The sequence below is a fragment of the Lepidochelys kempii genome, chromosome 2, assembly GCF_965140265.1.
Source record: "Lepidochelys kempii isolate rLepKem1 chromosome 2, rLepKem1.hap2, whole genome shotgun sequence".
Taxonomy (NCBI): Eukaryota; Metazoa; Chordata; order Testudines; family Cheloniidae; genus Lepidochelys; species Lepidochelys kempii.
Genome location: NC_133257.1, coordinates 191,881,854 through 191,901,573, shown reverse-complemented (window position 1 = coordinate 191,901,573; position 19,720 = coordinate 191,881,854). Strand labels below are relative to the sequence as shown.

At 39.4% G+C, this 19,720-nt stretch overlaps 1 protein-coding gene across 4 annotated transcripts in view; it reads right to left on the bottom strand.

Moving 5' to 3' along the window:
* MRPL3 (mitochondrial ribosomal protein L3) overlaps nucleotides 1-18,321 on the bottom strand; it is a 62,247-nt gene extending 43,926 nt beyond the window's left edge. For 3 of the 4 annotated variants that reach the window (XR_012157484.1, XR_012157485.1, XM_073333246.1), the window contains exons 1-6: nucleotides 18,162-18,321; nucleotides 11,972-12,150; nucleotides 10,686-10,777; nucleotides 9,275-9,373; nucleotides 5,052-5,151; nucleotides 2,938-2,998 (exon numbers count right to left, since the gene is read on the bottom strand). Coding sequence is in view for 2 of the 4 variants with exons in the window: in XM_073333246.1 (XP_073189347.1) it covers nucleotides 2,938-2,998; nucleotides 5,052-5,151; nucleotides 9,275-9,373; nucleotides 10,686-10,777; nucleotides 11,972-12,150; nucleotides 18,162-18,277 (647 nt within the window). In the remaining 2 variants the exon portion in view is untranslated. The remainder of the gene's footprint in view (nucleotides 1-2,937; nucleotides 2,999-5,051; nucleotides 5,152-9,274; nucleotides 9,374-10,685; nucleotides 10,778-11,971; nucleotides 12,151-18,161) is intronic. The other variant, XM_073333245.1, reaches the window with a different exon arrangement.
* Nucleotides 18,322-19,720: the final 1,399 nt, after the last annotated feature.

Here is a 19,720-nt window from a genome sequence, read left to right as displayed (position 1 = left end):
ACCCCCACATACAACCGGTCCATCCCAGCACATTACACTTTTCTGAGGGGGTTTTCTAACAAACAAAAATAAAGGCTTGTTTATACAGGGAAATTGACTGGCATAGCTATAATGGAATAAGATATTCTGGTATAGCTATGCAAGAAAAATTCCCCATGAGGGCATTATTCCCAAATGAAGTTACTTATTTCAGAGTAACTGCACAAAGAGTTATTGTAATATAGCTATTGCTTATTCCACTACAGCTATCCCAGTCCATTTCCCTATGTAGACATCCCATAATGCTTTGTATTTTCAAAGCACTGAATATTAGCCAATTAAATCTCTCAACACTCCTATGGAAGCAGTTAGGGATTTTCAGTTCACAAAAGGGGAAACAGGAGTAGAGACTGGGCCTGCTTCACAGTACATCATGACACAAATATACTTTATTGAAATAAGAAGATTTGTGATTCCTATTGTCTAGATCAGTGGATATTACGCATGTCTCGGAAAGGATAAAACTGATTTTTGGTGGCAGGATGCACCCTCTATCATTTGAGCCATAAACTGGTATTCACAGTGGTGTGAGCAGAAAGCATTCCTCCCACCCTACAAGGAAAGGTATAGCGATGCTTGTTAGCAGAGAAGAAAGGCTGGAATGTGGAAAAAAATATAACAGACCACATACTGTAGATGTCTGGCAACCCTGTTGCTCCCGCGCACCGCACGTCTATTCAAAATGCTGCTGCTGAGGTCATCTTCCTGACCTGCCATTCTGACCACATTAACCCCCTCTCTTTGCATCCCTCCACTGGCTCTCCCCTCCTCCACCAAATCAATCACAAGTTTTTGTATTTGCATTAAAGGACCTTGACTCTTTATCCACATCCTCTATATCAGATATATTAAGCTACTGAACACTATCTTCACTCTGCTAATGATGGCAGCCTTGATTGCCCGGTTATGGGCTTTTCTCCAGTACCTCTGTATTTTCTCCCATCTGTTTCACATGCATGCAGAAAACTTCCCATCAATTACTGTAAACCTCCACCTTATCCTCTACAAAAACTACCTCTCTGCCCTGATGCTGACAAATTATTCTGGTCTGACATTGGCTAGGAAAGTGCCAAGCGATGATTGCAGTTTTTCCACTAAACATCCTTCTAGCCCACCCTTCAGCCAGTGTGTGCGTTATATCCCATCTGTCACATCAATTGAGAGCACTCTCAGGCAGAAACTGTTGTCTTTGTTACATAACTGTTTTGTGTCTACCACAAAAGGCTCCCACTCCATAACTGAGGTTCCTAGGAAATAATGTAGTACAAATAATATATCTTCCTAAATAGCGCTCCACCTTCCCCTCATATAATATGGTAATATCAGAGCACCTATGATAAACAGTATGCTTTGGCACACACTTTAGCAGCATGGTGATATGGAAGAAAAGTGCTAAATCAACAAAAATAAGTTTTAAAAAATAGTCATTTTTTCCAACTAAAATAGCCCTCCTTCATGTTTAGGTATGAAGAAACGACATCTACATTTATTTAATAAAAATAGAATGGTGAAATCAGTAAATATCAATTGTGATTAACAATGCAATTCACCTGTTTATATTTCAATAACTAGAAAATGGCCATTAAAAGCCCAATTTTCACCACTTTTTTTTTTTTTTTTTAACTTCACCAACTCCTTGAAGTTTCTCGCGAATGCTTCGCTGCCAAAAATTTGACACTGGACTTTTTGGTTTTTTTTTAAATATAGGGAAGTCTGGCAAGAAGTTTGTGAGAAACTTGGGGTGTGGGGTGAGGAGGGGAAAATCAGACAGATTGTAATTATTTGAAACATATCTCAAAAAAATAGGTGAAATAAACCCACCAAATTTAGCTTAGTTTACCTGTTTTTTCTGAACAAGGAGTGGTTCCTTTGCATGTTTTTTGGAAATCCTGGATTTGGGACTCTGGTTCTATGGACCAATTCATGCCAAATTTTACTAACCTATAATTGCTATGGAGGAGAGTATTAAGAACGTCTGCAACTGAACCATGACACAAGAAATGGTACCACCTTGTACAGCTTGTCTACACTACCTGCCAAATCGGCGGGCAGCAATCGATCCAGTGGGCGTCAATTTATTGCGTCTAGTATAGACGTGATAAATCGACCGCTGAGCTCTCTCCCATCGACTCCGGTACTCCACCAGAATAAGAAGAGCAAGTGCAGTCAATGGGAGAACGTCAGCTGTCAACTTACTGCAGTGAAGACACCGTGGTAAATAGATCTAAGTACGTCAACTTCAGCTACGCTATTCACATAGCTGAAGTTGCGTATCTTAGATTGACCCCAAGCGGTAGTGTAGACAAGCCCATATATAAGATTTACATTCGTATTTATATCATGCATATCCATTCTTTTTTGTCCCTCCTCTCTCTTGCAATGTTTTTGTAAGACTCCTCTTCTGCCTTTTCCAACTTGAAACAATTTCCTACCTAAAGTGTTTTTCCCACTGAAACTTTCATTCACATCTTTTTCCTTATCAAGTTACTCCTCAGAAGATAACAGCAGCCTTTAGTCATACAACAAGATCCTCTGCCCTCACTTAATACTGCTGTTGACCTTAAGAATTAGAAAACCTACATGGGAATTTGGCAAGCATTGTGAAACACTGCAAATTCAGCCTAACTCATACCCACAACTATCCTTGACCCAAACTCAGGAAAGAACCTTACACAGGAATGCCAACCATCTTTAACACTAACAGTGAGACACACTCATTACACTGTACCATATTAATGAATGCATCCCCCACACAACCCCTGATTACTCTACAATTTGTGTGTTTTTTTCAAATCTACCTTTGCCAACAATTAATGTTAGGTGAAAAGAGAAAAGAAAAATAAATGACAAAATATCTGAAAGGTAAATACAATATATTAAAAAAAGTTAGGAACCTACGTTTTGGCAGTGACATCCACAAACTGCCCTGGACGAAAGTGAGCTGCATACAGAGGCGTACCTTAAAAAGGAGGGAAAATATATCATTCAATTAAGTGCTGAAACTGCCAGCATCCACAGTTGTTAAAAATCATTTTTAAGAGAAAATATTCATTTAAATCCTGATTCTTTAAAAAATTGATTTTTTTAAACAGAATGTATGTATAATTACTTCTTTATTTTCATCCCATTTTATAGTCTTAAATTCCTAAATTGGTTGTTTTGTACTTGTTTCTTCAGTCTCCCAATTATTAATATAATTTCAGATTTTACCTAGAGATTTGTACAACTAAAAAATTTCACGTTTAAGATGCTCATCTATGATGAAAAAGGCAAATCAAGGGTCCTTAACATCTTTATTGAGAGAATAAAATAAGCTCAAACATAAAATGGACTTGCAAATACCCTGTGCCATGTTTGTAGTGGTTACATTTTCAGATCGCTTTTGAGCCTGATTTTTTGCTCCTATTTTTGAAAATTTTGGGCTGTGTGTATAAAAAAAGTTCTAAATAACTCTGTTAATGCATTATACAACTAAATAATTTTTCAGTGTTAACAATGAAGCAATTTATTTTGATGTGACCAAGATTATGAGACACTAAGAAAAAAGTTTTTAACGAAAGTACAATTTTAGCCCCTGGTTCTGCAAACACAATGCATGTGCTCAAAATTAAATTCATGAGTAGTCCTATTGAAGCAAATGGGACTATTCATACAAGTAAAACTACTTATCTGCTTAAGTGCTTGCAGTATCGGGGCATTAGTTTTCAATATTTTGTTTTTTTGCTTATAGCAGTCCTGTAAAATTCAAAAACATACCCTAATACTGGCATTTAAAAAAAGCTTTGACAATTTAGTTCATTATAAATTTTAATCTAAATTTGCAATTCTCAGTTTAGTTTTACAAAGCCTCAACTTGATTTAAATGAATTTAAAAACAAAATCAAGTAATTTAAATCGCTCCACTCTGTCAATGTCAGATTTGTCAGTGAATACAGACAGTGATGAGGTGACCCTTTACTAAATCACCAAGCAGAAAAATATTGACATCTAGTATAAATAAATAATGAAGTGTATATAACTGTACGAGCCCAAAGAAAGAGAGACAGACAGACAGCCAAGGGCAAACAATTGAGATGAGAGAGGAAAGATGGAAGATGCTGCAGTAATGTTTGTAGTACATATTTAGGACTTTAAATGCACCGAACTTTCAGCCTTTGCTTCAATTATCAGACCACACTTTCTCCATATGCCTTACTGGATAGCATTAATGAGTAGCTGCAATAAAGTCTAAGATCTGTTTGCAGACTCTCTCCACTGGCTACAAAAGAAGTCATAATATTTTAAATAGACCATTAGGACCCTGTTTTAATAAAACTAATTATTAATAAATTAATAAAATCCCCGGAGCAAAATTATGTTGGCAAAAGCATGTAATATAAACAACCCAAATTCACATACTAAATATATCCTGAAAAATTTTAAAAACAATTTTTATGAAGGTTAAATGTCCAAATCTTCTGGTTAAAAGACAAAATTCTCAATGGAAATCAATGCTCCATTTTGCTTAATCCTTTCTGCCTCAAATAGTCTGAAACAATGGGATTTCAAGAGGTACCTAATTCGTCTCAACCAGGGAAGCACAGAGAAGACTGAAACCTCTTAAACAACAACTTTTCCAACCTCCTGCAAAATATCACTTATGGAGTCCTTATAAGAGTGCCAAAGTCCTTTGGGAAGTGTATTCACATTCATTTCTAATACTGATTTGCATTTTAGCCAGTTTGCATTAAACAACTTTTCCAAGAGATGGAACTGATTTGCTACAAAAAGGAGAAATGGCGGAAGACGACGACAATTCCTTTCTCCACCCACAGAAAGTAAAGGCCATTTTCTATTTTCCTCCTTTTCAAAAATTTGATTTGGCCCCAGTGATAGGGGAAAAAATGTTTTAAATTCACTTTCATACCTAAAAAAAAAAAAAAAAATCAATCACACCTTAATGTCCTCTGTTTACGTAAATCTAAACCAAGAGTAAATCATACGTGTAATGTATTCCAGCTCAAAAAGATTACCTGGCTTAATTATAGCATTATCTGACACCTTAAATATTGTAGTTTTCTGCTTTGGTGGTACTCCTGCTTCTCTGAAAACCTCCAGTGCAGACTCTGGTTTCTGGAAAAAAGAGCACGCATAAAACAAATGAACTTAAATTATAAATTCATTACAAATTCAGTGACCATCAGAAAACTGTTTACAACTGTCAACACTATTTAAAAAACAAATGCCACATTGTATTTTTACTTTCAAGAAAGACTTAACTTTATATTAAATTACTGTAGCATAATTTCTTCATGAACTTCAATCAAGGCCATTGTTGGATCTCATCTGATCCATCGATCTCATCAGATGATCACTGCACACTTAGACTGTGTCACTAACACCAAGGGATCTGTAAAAACTTCCAAAGCTAGGAGGGAGAAGCCAACTGCCACTTTTTTTCATGTACACAAATATTTTTATTTAGAATACATTTTCACTAACCGTAGAGTAATTTAAAGTGTAATCTTTATTTCAGATGTCATTATAAATGCACATTTGTACTAATGATACTGCTTTACAGTGCCACAATGTGTATGTAGTTTTATAGACTGTAAACCCTTCAGGGCAGGAACATAATCTAAGGCCCTGATCTTGCAGAGACTTCTTGAAATACTTAACTTTAGAGAAGTCAATAGTTCCACTGAAGGAAATGGGGCTTCACACAGAACAAGGATCCACTGCATAGTCAGAGTCTGAACAGCAGAAGACCCCAAGAACAAAGTTTTTATGTATTTATTTTATTTATAATATACCTAATTCATTTCAATGACAAATCATCTTTGGTTACAAATGAGAGCTTTTTATTTTATCAGACACATCAGCAGCTGCCTTTTAGAAACATTACAGTACTGACAGAGTACCAGCCAAATGGAAACCAAGTATATGAAAACTGAAGTTGTATACAGTGGCTCAGCTGAGATTTTTCTTCAAATGAAACCTCCTAGAAAGCAATTTAAACAACTGACAGCAGTGTCACACTTGGATAATCCCGTCAGTGAGGGGGTCACTTTTAAAAAGTTCTCTGAAATTATCCTTTTCCCAATAAAAACACTTCTCTGAACTTTCAGACAAATTTATCCGGACACCTCTTAAGGCTGTTTAGCTTCATTTGAAAAATCAGCATATTGTCCATGATTTTATTAATAACTATATGTAATTACATTTTATAAGAACAGCAAAAACCATATTATGCTTGGTTAGAAACCAATTGATAAAATTCCTTTGATTTCTAATTGATTAGAGGCCAAAACACCTTTATGAAAATGTCGCTCCTCCACTCAAGTAAGAATGCTGATATAGGGTTCAGCAGTTCACTATTTTTTTTAAATGATTTGCTGACTTGCATTCATATAGTAAAACATTTTAAACAAAAGATTTTTAAAATAATCATGATTATTCTATTTATACGTTTTCCAAAGCTGGTTGTATTATTGGTCTGATGACTGATCACATGTATACCGTACTATAGTGCATGCAGAAGTGAAAAATAAAATAGGTATCTCCTTTATCAGATGTATTTAAGTAAGTCTTGATTTAGATTGCAAAGTAAAATTACATTTGTTTAATTGACCAGAAACTGAATGCTTAACAGTATATTCCAAATGGGCTTGTGAGGAGGGCTAGAATGACTGTACACACACATACTGAAGTCATCAAGGGATAAGAAAGCTTTTTTCCATTTTTCACCAAAACATCTGACTATAGCTTTCTATTGCCTGACTTCAGCAAATGAAACAAAATTTCATCAAGTGCTCTAATGGACAAAGACAAAGGTAGGTATTTTTATGTACACAAAACATCACTTAGCCTCCTTGCAAAGATGGGAAAAAACAGATTTTTAAATGGCAACATTACAGAGGATATTGAATATGTTCTCAAGTGAATATCATTTTAAAAGGTCTATTGAAAACATACTGAGCAGTATAGTATGGACTGTTGCAAATCAGACTACATCTGCAAAATGATTAATAGACCTCAAAAGCAGAGTTTGCTTATTTTTTAAAAGACATTGATAAAAACAGTCACAGTACCATGCATTTTGGGAAGGAGACCAATTAACTGTGCATTAAAAAAAATAATTTAGAAAGTTTATCCACTTGAAACACAGTGGCATCTGTCAAGCTAAAAAAACCAACACATTCCTAAAAAATGTATTTAAAAAAAAATTAAAATAATTTGACATTTACAAGAAATACATAAAACCTTCATTGTTAGTGAAATTACTAAGGGATTCATCAGACGATTTACTAAAGTGAGTCACTGTCAAAATCTGGGGAGGACAGATGTTACTATGGGGAACTAATGAAACAAATTAATTATGCTGTCACACAGAACTAGTTTTCCACAGTTTAGCTTTTCAGACTCACATTTGGAAGAAAATAATGAAGTGATAAATATAAAAAGAGGATGAAGCTTCAAGTTTCAATGTAAACCAGAAAAAGGTACCATTATTATATTTGCAGAGTTCATAACAAGTGTAAACTGTACAGAAATAAAATAACCTGTGTCAAATTCTTTTAAGCTATCTAACATTATGGAACAAATTTACTCCAGATTCAACCTCAGAAGTTACCAGTCAAGGTCCAGATCTACATAATTTTTTTTTAATGGATATAGTTGAATAAGTTTAACATAATTAATAGAATTATCTAGAAAAAAGCAACAATTTCCTATTAAGGAACAGATAATTTAATAAACAATAGTCAATCTGATATTTTAGATCATTGTGCATCAAAGAAAGCTATACAGATCACAATAAGAGCAGTTTAAATTGGACATGCGATTGCATGAATCCTACATTTTCCTATATTATCCTATATTTTCCATGGACTGAATGCACTTTGTTACTCAGCCAAGCAAGAGGACAATGTTGAGCGTCAGAACTATCACGCATGCATTTCTTCACAGTTGTGCTTCCCTGGTGCACCACCAGCAGTTTCAAAAAGACTAGTTACATATGATTTTTGTCAGTGTTGAGCTAACACAGCCAGGAGCACCGGTGTAATTTCACCAAGTGAAAAAAATGTTCCTTTAGCAGAAGATATGCACCAGAGAGACAAGGCATGTGGAAACCAAAGTAAACATTGGTGAGATGTGCACCAGCAAGCAAATAAAACTAAGATCACACAGAAAATAAACCCTTTTCCCATGAAAACTTCACTGACTTTCAGTTGGGGTTTTGGGTAGATTCCCTGCTAGAAAAACTGAGGTACAAGCCCTCAAGAACAAACAAACAAACAAACAGATCTCCAAATAAGCCACGTAAAGCCTTTTTGTATCTGTTTAGGTCAAACAGAGATGACCGCAAGAACAATGCAAAGAGAAGTGTGACAGTTTTATAAACATAATGAATCTGAGGGAAGGCTAGGTTACCATTATGATTCAATCTTTCCCCCTAGGATTGACAAAACTGCTAAATTGCTTCAGCCATTGAAGACTGGCTTGGACTTCTGCATCAGACATCTAGAGCTGTTAAACAAATCAGTGGTTTGTGACACCATCATCAATAAACTATGTTCACAACTGTGCATATTTTAAGTTTAAAGTTTAATTCTTCTTTCAGGAATATTATACGCAAATGAGCAAATAAAACAATGGTAAAATTAAAGCAGAAATGAATAAATCAGAATACATCAGCCAACTACATTGTGAGAATATCCAAAGGATTATCAGAATCGAAAGAGGCCCACAGTAACTCCTCTACTCCAGTGGTTATTAACTTTGTGGGCCAAGATTCCAAATTAGGTCCAATGCAAGTTTGTAGACCTAAGTACCTGCTCCCCCTTCCACTGCTACTACATGTTCCCATTTCCTGCAGTTCCCTCCATTACCAATACCATGCTTCAAAGAAGCTTTCAAAAATACAGCCTTCTACCATTTCCAAGAAGGAAAAAATGCTAATGTAGTTGTCCTCACTTCCCAGATTTTTCTAACAGATTTTGGAAAAGGTTGGTGAAGGGAAGGAAGGGAGAATGGTGCACTCCTCCTCCCCATGTCACCCCCACCCAAACCACCCCATGGCACACGAGTGCGTGAAGGTGAGAGACAAAGATGAGCCTCTGAAACATGTATGGCTGCAAACTCATCTTTTACTAAACACCTTTTAATATATCACTGTTTTGTCTGAAAGCATTTATAATTAGTGATCCTTATTGAAATAACAATTCTAACCAAAAAAAGGAAGTAGTACACTTACATAAAAAGGAGATGAATGTTTCCCTCCAACGATTAGAGTGGCTGTTTTTCCATTATACTCTTCCTTCGGTGTGTACTTTAAAACATGGCAGTCTTTCACCTTAACAAATAAATCACAGTAAACAGGGTCTCAAAACAGACATCTCTTCATATTCTAATTTAAATTAACAATAGATATTAAACAATGTGAGCAAAGTCACAGTGTCGACTCGATTTCATTTGTCTAATAGATTTTCATTTGTCTAATAGAACACAAAGTTCAAAGAGAAAATTTTAACCATTTATAATGAAGCATCTTTCTTTCAAGTAACTGTTCACCAGAAAGCCTACTAGAACAGACGTGTAACAGAGAGTATTCTTATGTAAATCCTAAAAGTAAAATCAGGTTTTTAGAACGATGAAGTTAGGTTATATTATCACAACTTTAGCTTTAATGAATGATTTTATATCCTAAAAGTAATGTTAAAATGATCTAATACACAGGTTAAAGAAAGAGTTTCTATACATCTGGGTATAATAATGTTTAAATTATCCAAAAGTACAAAGCTTGGTTTAAAAGTAATAAAATACATATATTCGTGATCTGCTGCTGGAGCATGCAAAGGGACTGAAAAGCTGGCTTCAACAACCGGTTGGGGGATTCCAGGAGTGGCATAAAGCTGACAAAACTGGCTCTACACCAGTGGTTCTGAACCAGGGGCCCGGGATCAGGTTTCAGGGGATCCGTCAAGCAGGGCTGGCATTAGACTTAATGGTGCCCAGGGCAGAAAGCCAAAGCCCCACCCCATGGGGCTGAAACTGGGGGACCTGAGCCCTGCCACCTGCGGCAGGAGACAAAGCCTGAGCAACTCAGCTTTGTGGGGCCCTGTAGCGTGGGGCCGTGGACAACTGCCCTGCTTATTATCCCCTAATGCCGGTCTTGACGTTTACATGCAGAAAAACAGTTGTTGTGGCATGGGTGGGCCATGGAGTTTTTATAGCATATGTGGGGGGGGGTCCTCAGAAATAAGAAGGTTGAGAGCCCCTGCTCTACACCACTTGTCCCTACTTTAGCCTTGTTGGGGTTGTTACTGCTCGTGTAAGTTAGAGCAGCCCTGAGATTACTTCAACTTGACTAAGGACTAACCCAATTCCCAGTTGCCTCTAGGACTGGGAAAACAGAAAGGGGATAAAATGCCACCTATGCTGTCCTCCTCCTCAAGTGCACCACACACAATCCTGAAGAGTTTACAATCTAAAACACAGAAGAAAGGATGCACTGTGCAACCCTTAAGAAGTGGGTAACTTTGGTGGGTTTTCCCCCTTAAAAGCCCTTCCCCCCACTATAGAGTTTAATTTCTTGCTTAGTCTAGAATTTTTTATTAAAAATCTAAACACAATATTTAAGCCTAAATTCAAAGTATCTCTCTTACCTGAAGTAATGTGACAGCATGTCTTTCACCATTCTTGGTCCACAATGGAATCATTCCCAACTTTATTGCAACAAGGCCAACTCTGCGGGAACCTTTAGATCAAAACAAACCATGCCCATAACTTTAGACTAAATATCTGACAGAATCGGAGTCTGTGGATCGTTGGGGTATGCTACCAGATCTTTTTTCCTCTATGGGAGAGATTGAGGGAGGAGACAATAAGTTCTTAACTTTGTGGGCAGGTTGGGAATAGCAGGGTTTCTTTAATATACTACTTATGTTTGTGCAGAGCAATACATGGGCTCAATATTAATTACAATATATAAATTTCTTGTTGAGAAGTCACTTCTGAAAAATACTAACATGACTTCCATTTTTGGCAAACCAGATGAATATCTAAAACAAAAATTAAGTGTTACGTGAGAAACATTATTTCACTAGGTTCCCCCCACCCCAATATTTAAGTTTTTATTTTATTCTCAGCCACTGTATAACAAATCTATCCCATTAAAGGTTCAGATGCTTAGGTCTTTAGCTTGGAACACAGAATCCACAAGAGGAATATTTAAGAAATAAATATTTCAAATGTTGGGGGGGGGAAAGCATTTCCAAATGTGTTATACAATATTTACATATTGCATCAGTCACTTAGTGGCCATTCTAAGTATATGAAGTCATCATCTGCAATGCCAGAGGCTATATTTTTCCAGAGGCATCTCTAAAGTCTTGGTCAGCGTCACTGCTGCAACAATAAGCTAATTAACTAAACCATTAAAAAAAAATCTAGAAAATAAAATGTGTTCGTTTAAGACTGGACGTCAGAGGGTTCCTGTGGACACTGTGGGACTTTAAACACACAAGCTATGCTACCTAGTATGCTCTCTTCTGTGCAGTGACTGGGAGTCAATCTGTAGTCCCTTATGGATCAGGAATGCTACTGAGCCAAAGTCCCTGATTTTGGAATGAAGTCGTTCACATCAGTCAACGACAGCTAATTACGTGGTACCCTTTGATGTGTTCATGACAGTCATATTCCAAGGGTATGGAAGCAAGACAGGTTTTGAGGGGGCGATGGCTGGAAAGGGACGATAAATGTGTTGAAATTGAAGGAGAAGATCCTCAGAAATAAGAGAGGAACTTGAAGACTGCTTTGGTCCTTGTAGAGGTAAAGAAACTGACTAAGGTAACAAAGAAGAAACTTTATATGACACCAGTCCAATATCATTTGTATACTGTAACAACCCAATGACAACTACAGCCAGAGCTGCATCTGTTCATATACTAACCTGGTTCCCATGAGTGCAGTGGCCAGGGTTCATCTTTCAATGGACACAGTTTGCTGGCTGTTTGAGCTCTGTATTCTTCTGCTGTTACCTGCTTAAGGAACTGGGTGTTCTCTTCAGAAAGATGTTCATCCCACCAGGTGGTGCTATTAATATGCCTGACTATAGAGCACCAGGGTCCCCTACCAAGTTAAAAAAAAAGGGGCGATGGGGGGAAGTTGTTGTTGCTTATTAATATAGATAATGCCTTTTACTACTGCATCTCATCACAAAGATTACAAAAGAATTAAAAATCATTAATAAATCATGCTCAAGTGATGACACTCAAACTGTCCCACCCTGATCATCATCCCTCAGATTAACTTATATTTAATTTACTAAACACAAATAAAAGTCAAAAATAGAATCAATAGGAGCAATCAACCACATGCTAAAACAAATAAATGGGTCTTTTATCCTACACACTAGAGCTCACCAATCTCAGGAACTAGTGGATAACCAAAGAAGCAAATTTCAAAATGGAAAATTTCGAGCTGAGAAAGCCACTGCTAGATTTCATTATCAGCCTCAAGAGAGGTTTTTAAACCCAGGAACTCTCAACCAGCACATCAGCCCCTCTCAACTGCCTTGACAGAGAATAAAGCAAGGGACTGCTTCTCAGGTAACCAGGGACCACACACCATTTGGGGCTCTGAAGGACATCAACTCTACCTTACTTGCACCCAGAACCAAACAGGAGCTCAGAACAAAGACTGAGTCACAATTACTATGTGCTCACAGAAGATACCACAGACTCAGGAAGCAGGCAACTGTGCTTTGTACCAGATTAAAGACTTCAAGGTGGCCTTCATAGAGAGGATATTACACTGCTTCAGCCCACTTCTTTATATTCTTCCCCATGCCAAGCATTGCTTCCATTTTAACAAGATTAAGTCACAGCCTGTTTGCTTTAGGGATATTCAGGTTCCTATAAAGGCCAAGCACTGGGAAAAATAATGAAATTGTAGAATCTGATTTTCATGGAAGAGTGATGTCAGGATGACATACAATGGTGGAGGAGACCATGTAGATAGATAATCATGGGCATACAGATAGCAATGAAAGCAACAACCTCTCATACTCCTCAAGCTGCATTTACCCTGATTCACTGCCAAAAGAAACCAATCACTGATACGCCAGTCTTGGTTCCATATCCTACTTTAAAGCCAAACTGATGAATTCCTTAGGCCTCCTGTGAAATTCGAGGGTTGCTCCATCAGTACTTCCTCATATTACAAACAAAATAGGGATATTCTTAAAAAACAGTGATGTCCTTGAGTGGATGGTAACTGAGAAGATTGTTACCTGTGTGTTACTATAGTATGAAAATCAGGGTAATTACCTCATACTGCCTCAGCATGGAAGGATGCACACAAAGGGTACATCTACACTGCAATAAAACACCCACAGCAGGCCAGAGTCAGCTGACTCAGGCTATAAAATTACAGTGTAGAGATTTGGGGTTGGGAAAAGAGACAGGGCTCTGGGACTCTGCAAGGGGACAGGGTCCCAGAGCCCAGGTTCCAGCCTGAACCCAAACCAGGTTGGATAAAAATCAATGATTTTTTTTTAAAGATTTTTTTGATAAAATGCTTTCTGAGGAAAGAAACTATTTAAAGATAATTGTAATTAAGACACATTATAGCTCAAAGATATCTCATCATGGAATAGGGATTATACATTCTAATTCTATAGTTTGAGAATATATTCATGTAATGTTTAAGAATGTAAATGAGTTCCAATAGTTCATGGATTAGGGACCCAATCTTATGGGGTTCCGGGGGCTTCTGTATAAACTTAGGTTAATCTTTCTATCTACCCAACAGTACTCAGCGCTTAGTCTAGAAGATACCTTCAGAGATGCTTAGTTTTGCAGTTCTCAAACTGTGGCTCCAGAGATAACATGCTTGTTAACAGCAAAAATGTTTTAAAATAAATAAATAAAAATATATAGAGGTGAGAAATAACAGACCTCAACCCTATTGTCCCTCTCTCTAATACTTACCCCTCTCTAAAAGTGCAAAGGTTCAACAAGTTCAATGAATAGAAGATTGTTGGGAGCGGAACAGATCTGGACAAGGAGAAGAAGTCTGGAGATAAATGTGAGAAGGGAGGGACGGACAGTAGAAACAAAAGTAAAACTGTTTGGGCAGCATATTCCAGACGTCTTGAGGTCTTTCTAGGTGTAGCGTTCATTGATTGGAGATCTACCATACCGTTCTCTCAGTAGAAGGGAAAACCTATAATGGCAGCAGGCCGTAAAAGAGACCCAATTTGGGAATATTTGAATGAAGTTCCTCTACCTGTGGGTAAGACAGGCAAACGTGGAAAATGCCAACAGTGCAACAAAGAAATGCAATGCCTGGCTGCCCGAATGAAACATCGTGAGAAGTGATCCTTCTCAGGAGGAAGCTGCAAATGATGAAAGAAACATGTCTGAACATGCAAGATCTTCAGGTTGGTAAACTTTTTTATTTCATACTTCTTTCTTAAGGGCTGTCTGTCTTCCTTCTGGACTATTTTTGAATTCTCATGTTTGAGCAAAAAAATAGTTGTTACTCTATGGTACTATCATTTTAGATGAAGTTGTGATAAAAAATAAATAGCTGAAATAGGCAGATCATCCTTTTACAATTTCACCTTTAAAGTAGTACTGTCAGTGAATGCAATGAGTAATACTAAATGAGCAGTATGGTAATAATAATTAAATAACTGCACTGACTTATTTTGTTTAGGAGAATCCATCCTCAACATACAGGATTCTGAAGACTCTCCGCCTTCAAGATCACCATTATTTTCTATAGTTTCAGAGTTATCTGCCAATGACAGTGTTTCAGTCACATCATGTATGTCACATAGCCACAGTATATCACCTGTAGCAAAAAGAAAAAAAAAAAGTCTCCATCATGCAGAAACCACCATAGATAAGTTTGTGATAAGAACCAGATTACAAAAAGAGGTAACTGATGAAAAAAATGACCTGTCTGTTTATGCAACAAACTCTTCTTTCCGTATGATTGAGAACCCACACTTCATTAACATGGTTCAGTCAGGATACAGTCCACCCAACAGAGCAGATGTCGCAGGCAAATTGCTGGATAAAGTGTATGAAAGACAAATTGAGCAGTGTGCAAAAGGTCTAGAGGATGAAATTGTTAACCTGAGTCTTGATGGGTGGAGCAATGTCCACAATGATCCTGCTGTATGGGCTTGTGTGACAACAGAAGAAAGGAATGTCTTCCTTACAGAAACAATTGATACATCCGGAAATGCACACACAGCAGAATACTTACAAGAAGTAGCAGTAAAAGCTATAACAAACTGTGGGGGAAAAAATTCAAATGTCTAGTATGCAGCTTGGTCACAGACAATTCTGCAAATGTATCCAAGATAAGAAAAAATTATTCAGAAGAGAGTCCCAAGCTAACATACGTTTGCAGTGCTCATTTGATGCACCTCCTAGCCAAAGACTTCAGTGTTCCAGAAATAAAGGCTAATGTTGTTGACATTGCAAAATACTTCTGTAGCAACCACTTTGCAGCAGCAGCTCTGAAAAAAAGTGGGAGGAACCACACTAATTCTCCCACAAGACATGTGATGGAACTCAGTAGTGGACTGTTTTGAGTACTACATCAAGAATTGGCCTAATCTGATGACAGTTTGTGAACAAAATCGTGAAAAAATAGATGCCACAGTCACAGCCAAAGTTCTCAACATTGGGCTTAAGAGAAATGGTGAACACATGCTGAGTACCCTGAAGCCTATTTCTGTAGCCTTGAACAAAACCCAGGGAAATAGCTGTTTTATTCCTGATGTTGTTGAAAATATGGAAGGAACTAAGTGAGATCTTAAAGAGAAATATGCATGACAGAGTTAAATTACAAGCATTAAAAAAACAAATAGGGGAAGCACTATCTCCAGCTCATTTTCTTAGAAATATTCTCAATACTCGGTAGCAGGGTCAAACCTTAACTGCTGAAGAAGAGGAGTTGGTTATGACATGGACATCCAGCAACCATCCCTCTATAATGCCAACTATAATAAACTTCAGAGCTAAGGGTGAACCATTCAAGAAATCTATGTTTGCTGATGATGTTTTAAAGAAAGTCACACCAGTGAACTGGTGGAAGTCATTTAAGCACTTGGATTCAGAGACTGTTGAAGTGATCATCTCACTTTTAACAGCCATAGCTTCTTCTGCCAGTGTAGAAAGAATATTTTCTTCCTTTGGACTAATTCATTCCAAGTTGAGAAACCATTTGGGTCCTGAAAAAGCAGGAAAGCCTTGTTTTTCATTTCCAGATTATGAACAAACTGGAAAACGAAGGTGAAGACGACTGAGTTAGCTGCAGAAGCCAATATTTTAAGTTTCTCATGTTGACTTGGCTGACATAGTTGATTTAATTTTGGGGGTTTTTTTTAAATGTTTCATTTAACTATTTTAATTAAAAACAATTTTAACAAAAACAAACCAGATTTAAAAAAAAATTGAATGTTTAACTAAATTCAAAAATTCATATGCTTGTTTGGTTAAAATATGTTTGCTGTTGAAGAAAAAAATCCAGAATATATAATGTTGTTGTTTTAATTAAATAAAACAATTTAAATGTCTGTCTGGTGATGTTCTCCTAATACAGCATGGCAAGAAAATCTTCCAAATATTAATGATTAACATGTTGAATTGAAGATAGTTCACCTCCCAGTGACTTCATAAATATCTGCTTCAATTAGCTTTGGTAAATGAAATAACCAAACAATCATTCATTTTCTGATATAGCTGTAAAACTAACCTGAAAAGTTTTCAAAATAAATCACTTTAAAAATGTAAAGTGTGTACCTTCTAAAAATGAAACCTACATCTACCTCAGAGTTGTAAAAAATCTGTATTAAGGTTATACCAACCAACAAGAACACACTTTTATGTAGAAATCCATGATTAAATTGAGTCTTCCCGACTAGTGATATAAATCAAATCCACCCTGATCCAAACACCTACTGTGCAATTTTATACCTCTGCAGCTTGAGTCCAAGTCAGCTGACAAGGGCCAAGCACAAGGATTTTACTGCAGTGTAGACATACCCAGAGTGGCCCCAGTAGCAGGGAGGGAACACATTCTGGAGGGCCTAAGAAAGGACTGTGCAAACCCATTCCGACAGACGTGGTAAGAGGATACCGTCCATGCTACGAAACAGCATCATGTCCAACCAGTTACAGCCAAGCAAGGAAAGCATGTGCCAGAACAGTGACTTGTTCTGACCGAGTATTAACCATGGGGTGTGTGGACACACATCATTCCTCGCTATTGATACTGCGCTAGCTTGTAGGAACCCCAGCCACCCCACTGTTACTGGGGCAGGCAAGAGAGAGGTACAAACATGTAACAAGCCAGTCCTTAGCAGACATGCCAAAGCTGCGAGAAAAAAAACCCCACAGAAATTGGGCTTGTTTTTGGGTTAACTAGCTTGTGAGTTGCTTGTTAGCTAGTTTTTGGCTTGTAGCTTGTTTGGCTTGTACCTTGTTGTTTTTGATCAGCTCCAGGCAAGCAGGGGCAAGGAGGCGGCAAGCGGGTGAAGAGCGTTGGGGTGAACAGCAGTCCCACCACAGTCCCAGACTGCAGGCGGGGGGTTGGGAGATCTAGTCACACACAGCGTTGGGGGTCTTAAAGATTGGCTGGTTTTGAAATGGGATTAGGTTGATTTTTGGCTTATTGTGAAGGTCGGGGTGCTTATTTACTGCGTGAAAGTTGGCAACTGTGGTGGCTAGTCACAACCACGGGGGAAGGCTGCAGCAGAGGAAGGGCCTTAAAGAAGGCGCGACCGGCACCCACAGACGATGAGGCCAAGCCCCCGGGCGCTGCCAACACCCCCTGCCCCGGCGCACCCCCGCAGCCTCTGGGGAACGCGGCGGGCCGGCTGCGCGGGCCCCGAGGGACGGACACGCGCACCCCTCGGGCACAGGCCGCAGCGCGGCCACCAGAGCCCAGGTCACCCGAGCCCCCGCCCCGCTCAGGCTGGGGGGGTCGGGGCTCTGCGCGCGCCAGTCCACGTGCGCACGGAACCAGGCAACCAATCCCCCGCCCCGGAGTGAGCGCGGGCCGCCCCCCCCCGGGCCGTGGGGCTCTGCTGCCTCCCCTCCCCATAGCTCCGCACCCACCTGTTCCCGGTAGCGGCCACGGCCGCCGCCGCTCCCGCTCCCTGCACTGGGCCGCCCGGAACTCCCGCCAGCAGGCGCCCCCCCGCCCGGCACAGTAGCTGCCCCCAGCCCGGCATAACTCCCGCTCCCGGCACAGACTGGTCTGGCCCGTGCGCCAAAACCTTCCGCCCGCCCCGCCGCCCGCGAACAAAGTTCCGGACACTGGCTGCGAACGCCCCGCAGGGGAAGAATTCCGAGGGCACCGCGCCAGGGTGGGGCCTTGTCAAGCACCAATCTCCGCCCCCAAGGCAGGGGAGACCGAAGCTCTCCTTATTCCATTCACGCGCAGGCGCTGCCTAGATGGCTGGGGGGGGGGGGGGGGGGGGATTCTGAGAGAGCCATAGAGTAAAAGGGAGTGGAGGGAGCGGCCACAGGTCCCTGCAGCTGGAAAGAGGGGGAGAACTTCCCCCTGGTGGTGGGAGTTGGTTACTGCAGGTCAACAAAGTGCTGAGGGAAAGGAGTACTTGTGGCACCTTAGAGACTAACCAATTTATTTGAGCATAAGCTTTCGTGAGCTACAGCTCACTTCATCGGATGCATGCAGTGGAAAATAAAGTGGGAAGATTGTATATACACAGAGAACATGAAACAATACCTCCTCCCACCCCACTCTCCTGCTGGTAATAGCTTATCTAAAGTGATCACTCTCCTTACAATGTGTATGATAATCAAGTTGGGCCATTTCCAGCACAAATCCAGGTTTTCTCACCCTCCGCCCCCCCCCCCCCCACACACACAAACTCACTCTCCTGCTGGTAATAGCCCATCCAAAGTGACCACTCTCTTTACAATGTGTATGATAATCAAGGTGGGCCATTTCCCAAACCCAGGTTTTCTCACCCCCCTCCCTTTTTCCAAAAACCACACACACAAAAAGAAAAGGAGTACTCCTTTTCTTTTTGCGAATACAGACTAACACAGCTGTTACTCTGAAACCACACACACAAACTCACTCTCCTCCTGGTAATAGCTTATCCAACGTGACCACTCTCCTTACAATGTGTATGAAAATCAAGGTGGGCCATTTCCATCACCCCATACACACACAAACTCACTCTCCTGTTGGCAGGAGAGTGAGTTTGTGTGTGTATAGGGGTGGGGGGTGAGAAAACCTGGATTTGTGCTGGAAATGGCCCAACCTTGATTATCATACACATTGTAAAGAGAGTGGTCACTTTGGATGGACTATAACCAGCAGGAGAGTGAGTTTGTGGGGGGTGGAGGTGGGGAGGGGGGGCAGAGGGTGAGAAAACCTGGATTTGTGCTGGAAATGGCCCGATTTGATTATCATACACATTGTAAGGAGAGTGATCACTTTAGATAAGCTATTACCAGCAGGAGAGTGGGGTGGGAGGAGGTATTGTTTCATGGTCTCTGTGTATACAATGTCTTCTGCAGTTTCCACAGTATGCATCCAATGAAGTGAGCTGTAGCTCACGAAAGCTTATGCTCAAATAAATTGGTTAGTCTCTAAGGTGCCACAAGTACTCCTTTTCTTTTTGCGAATACAGACTAACACG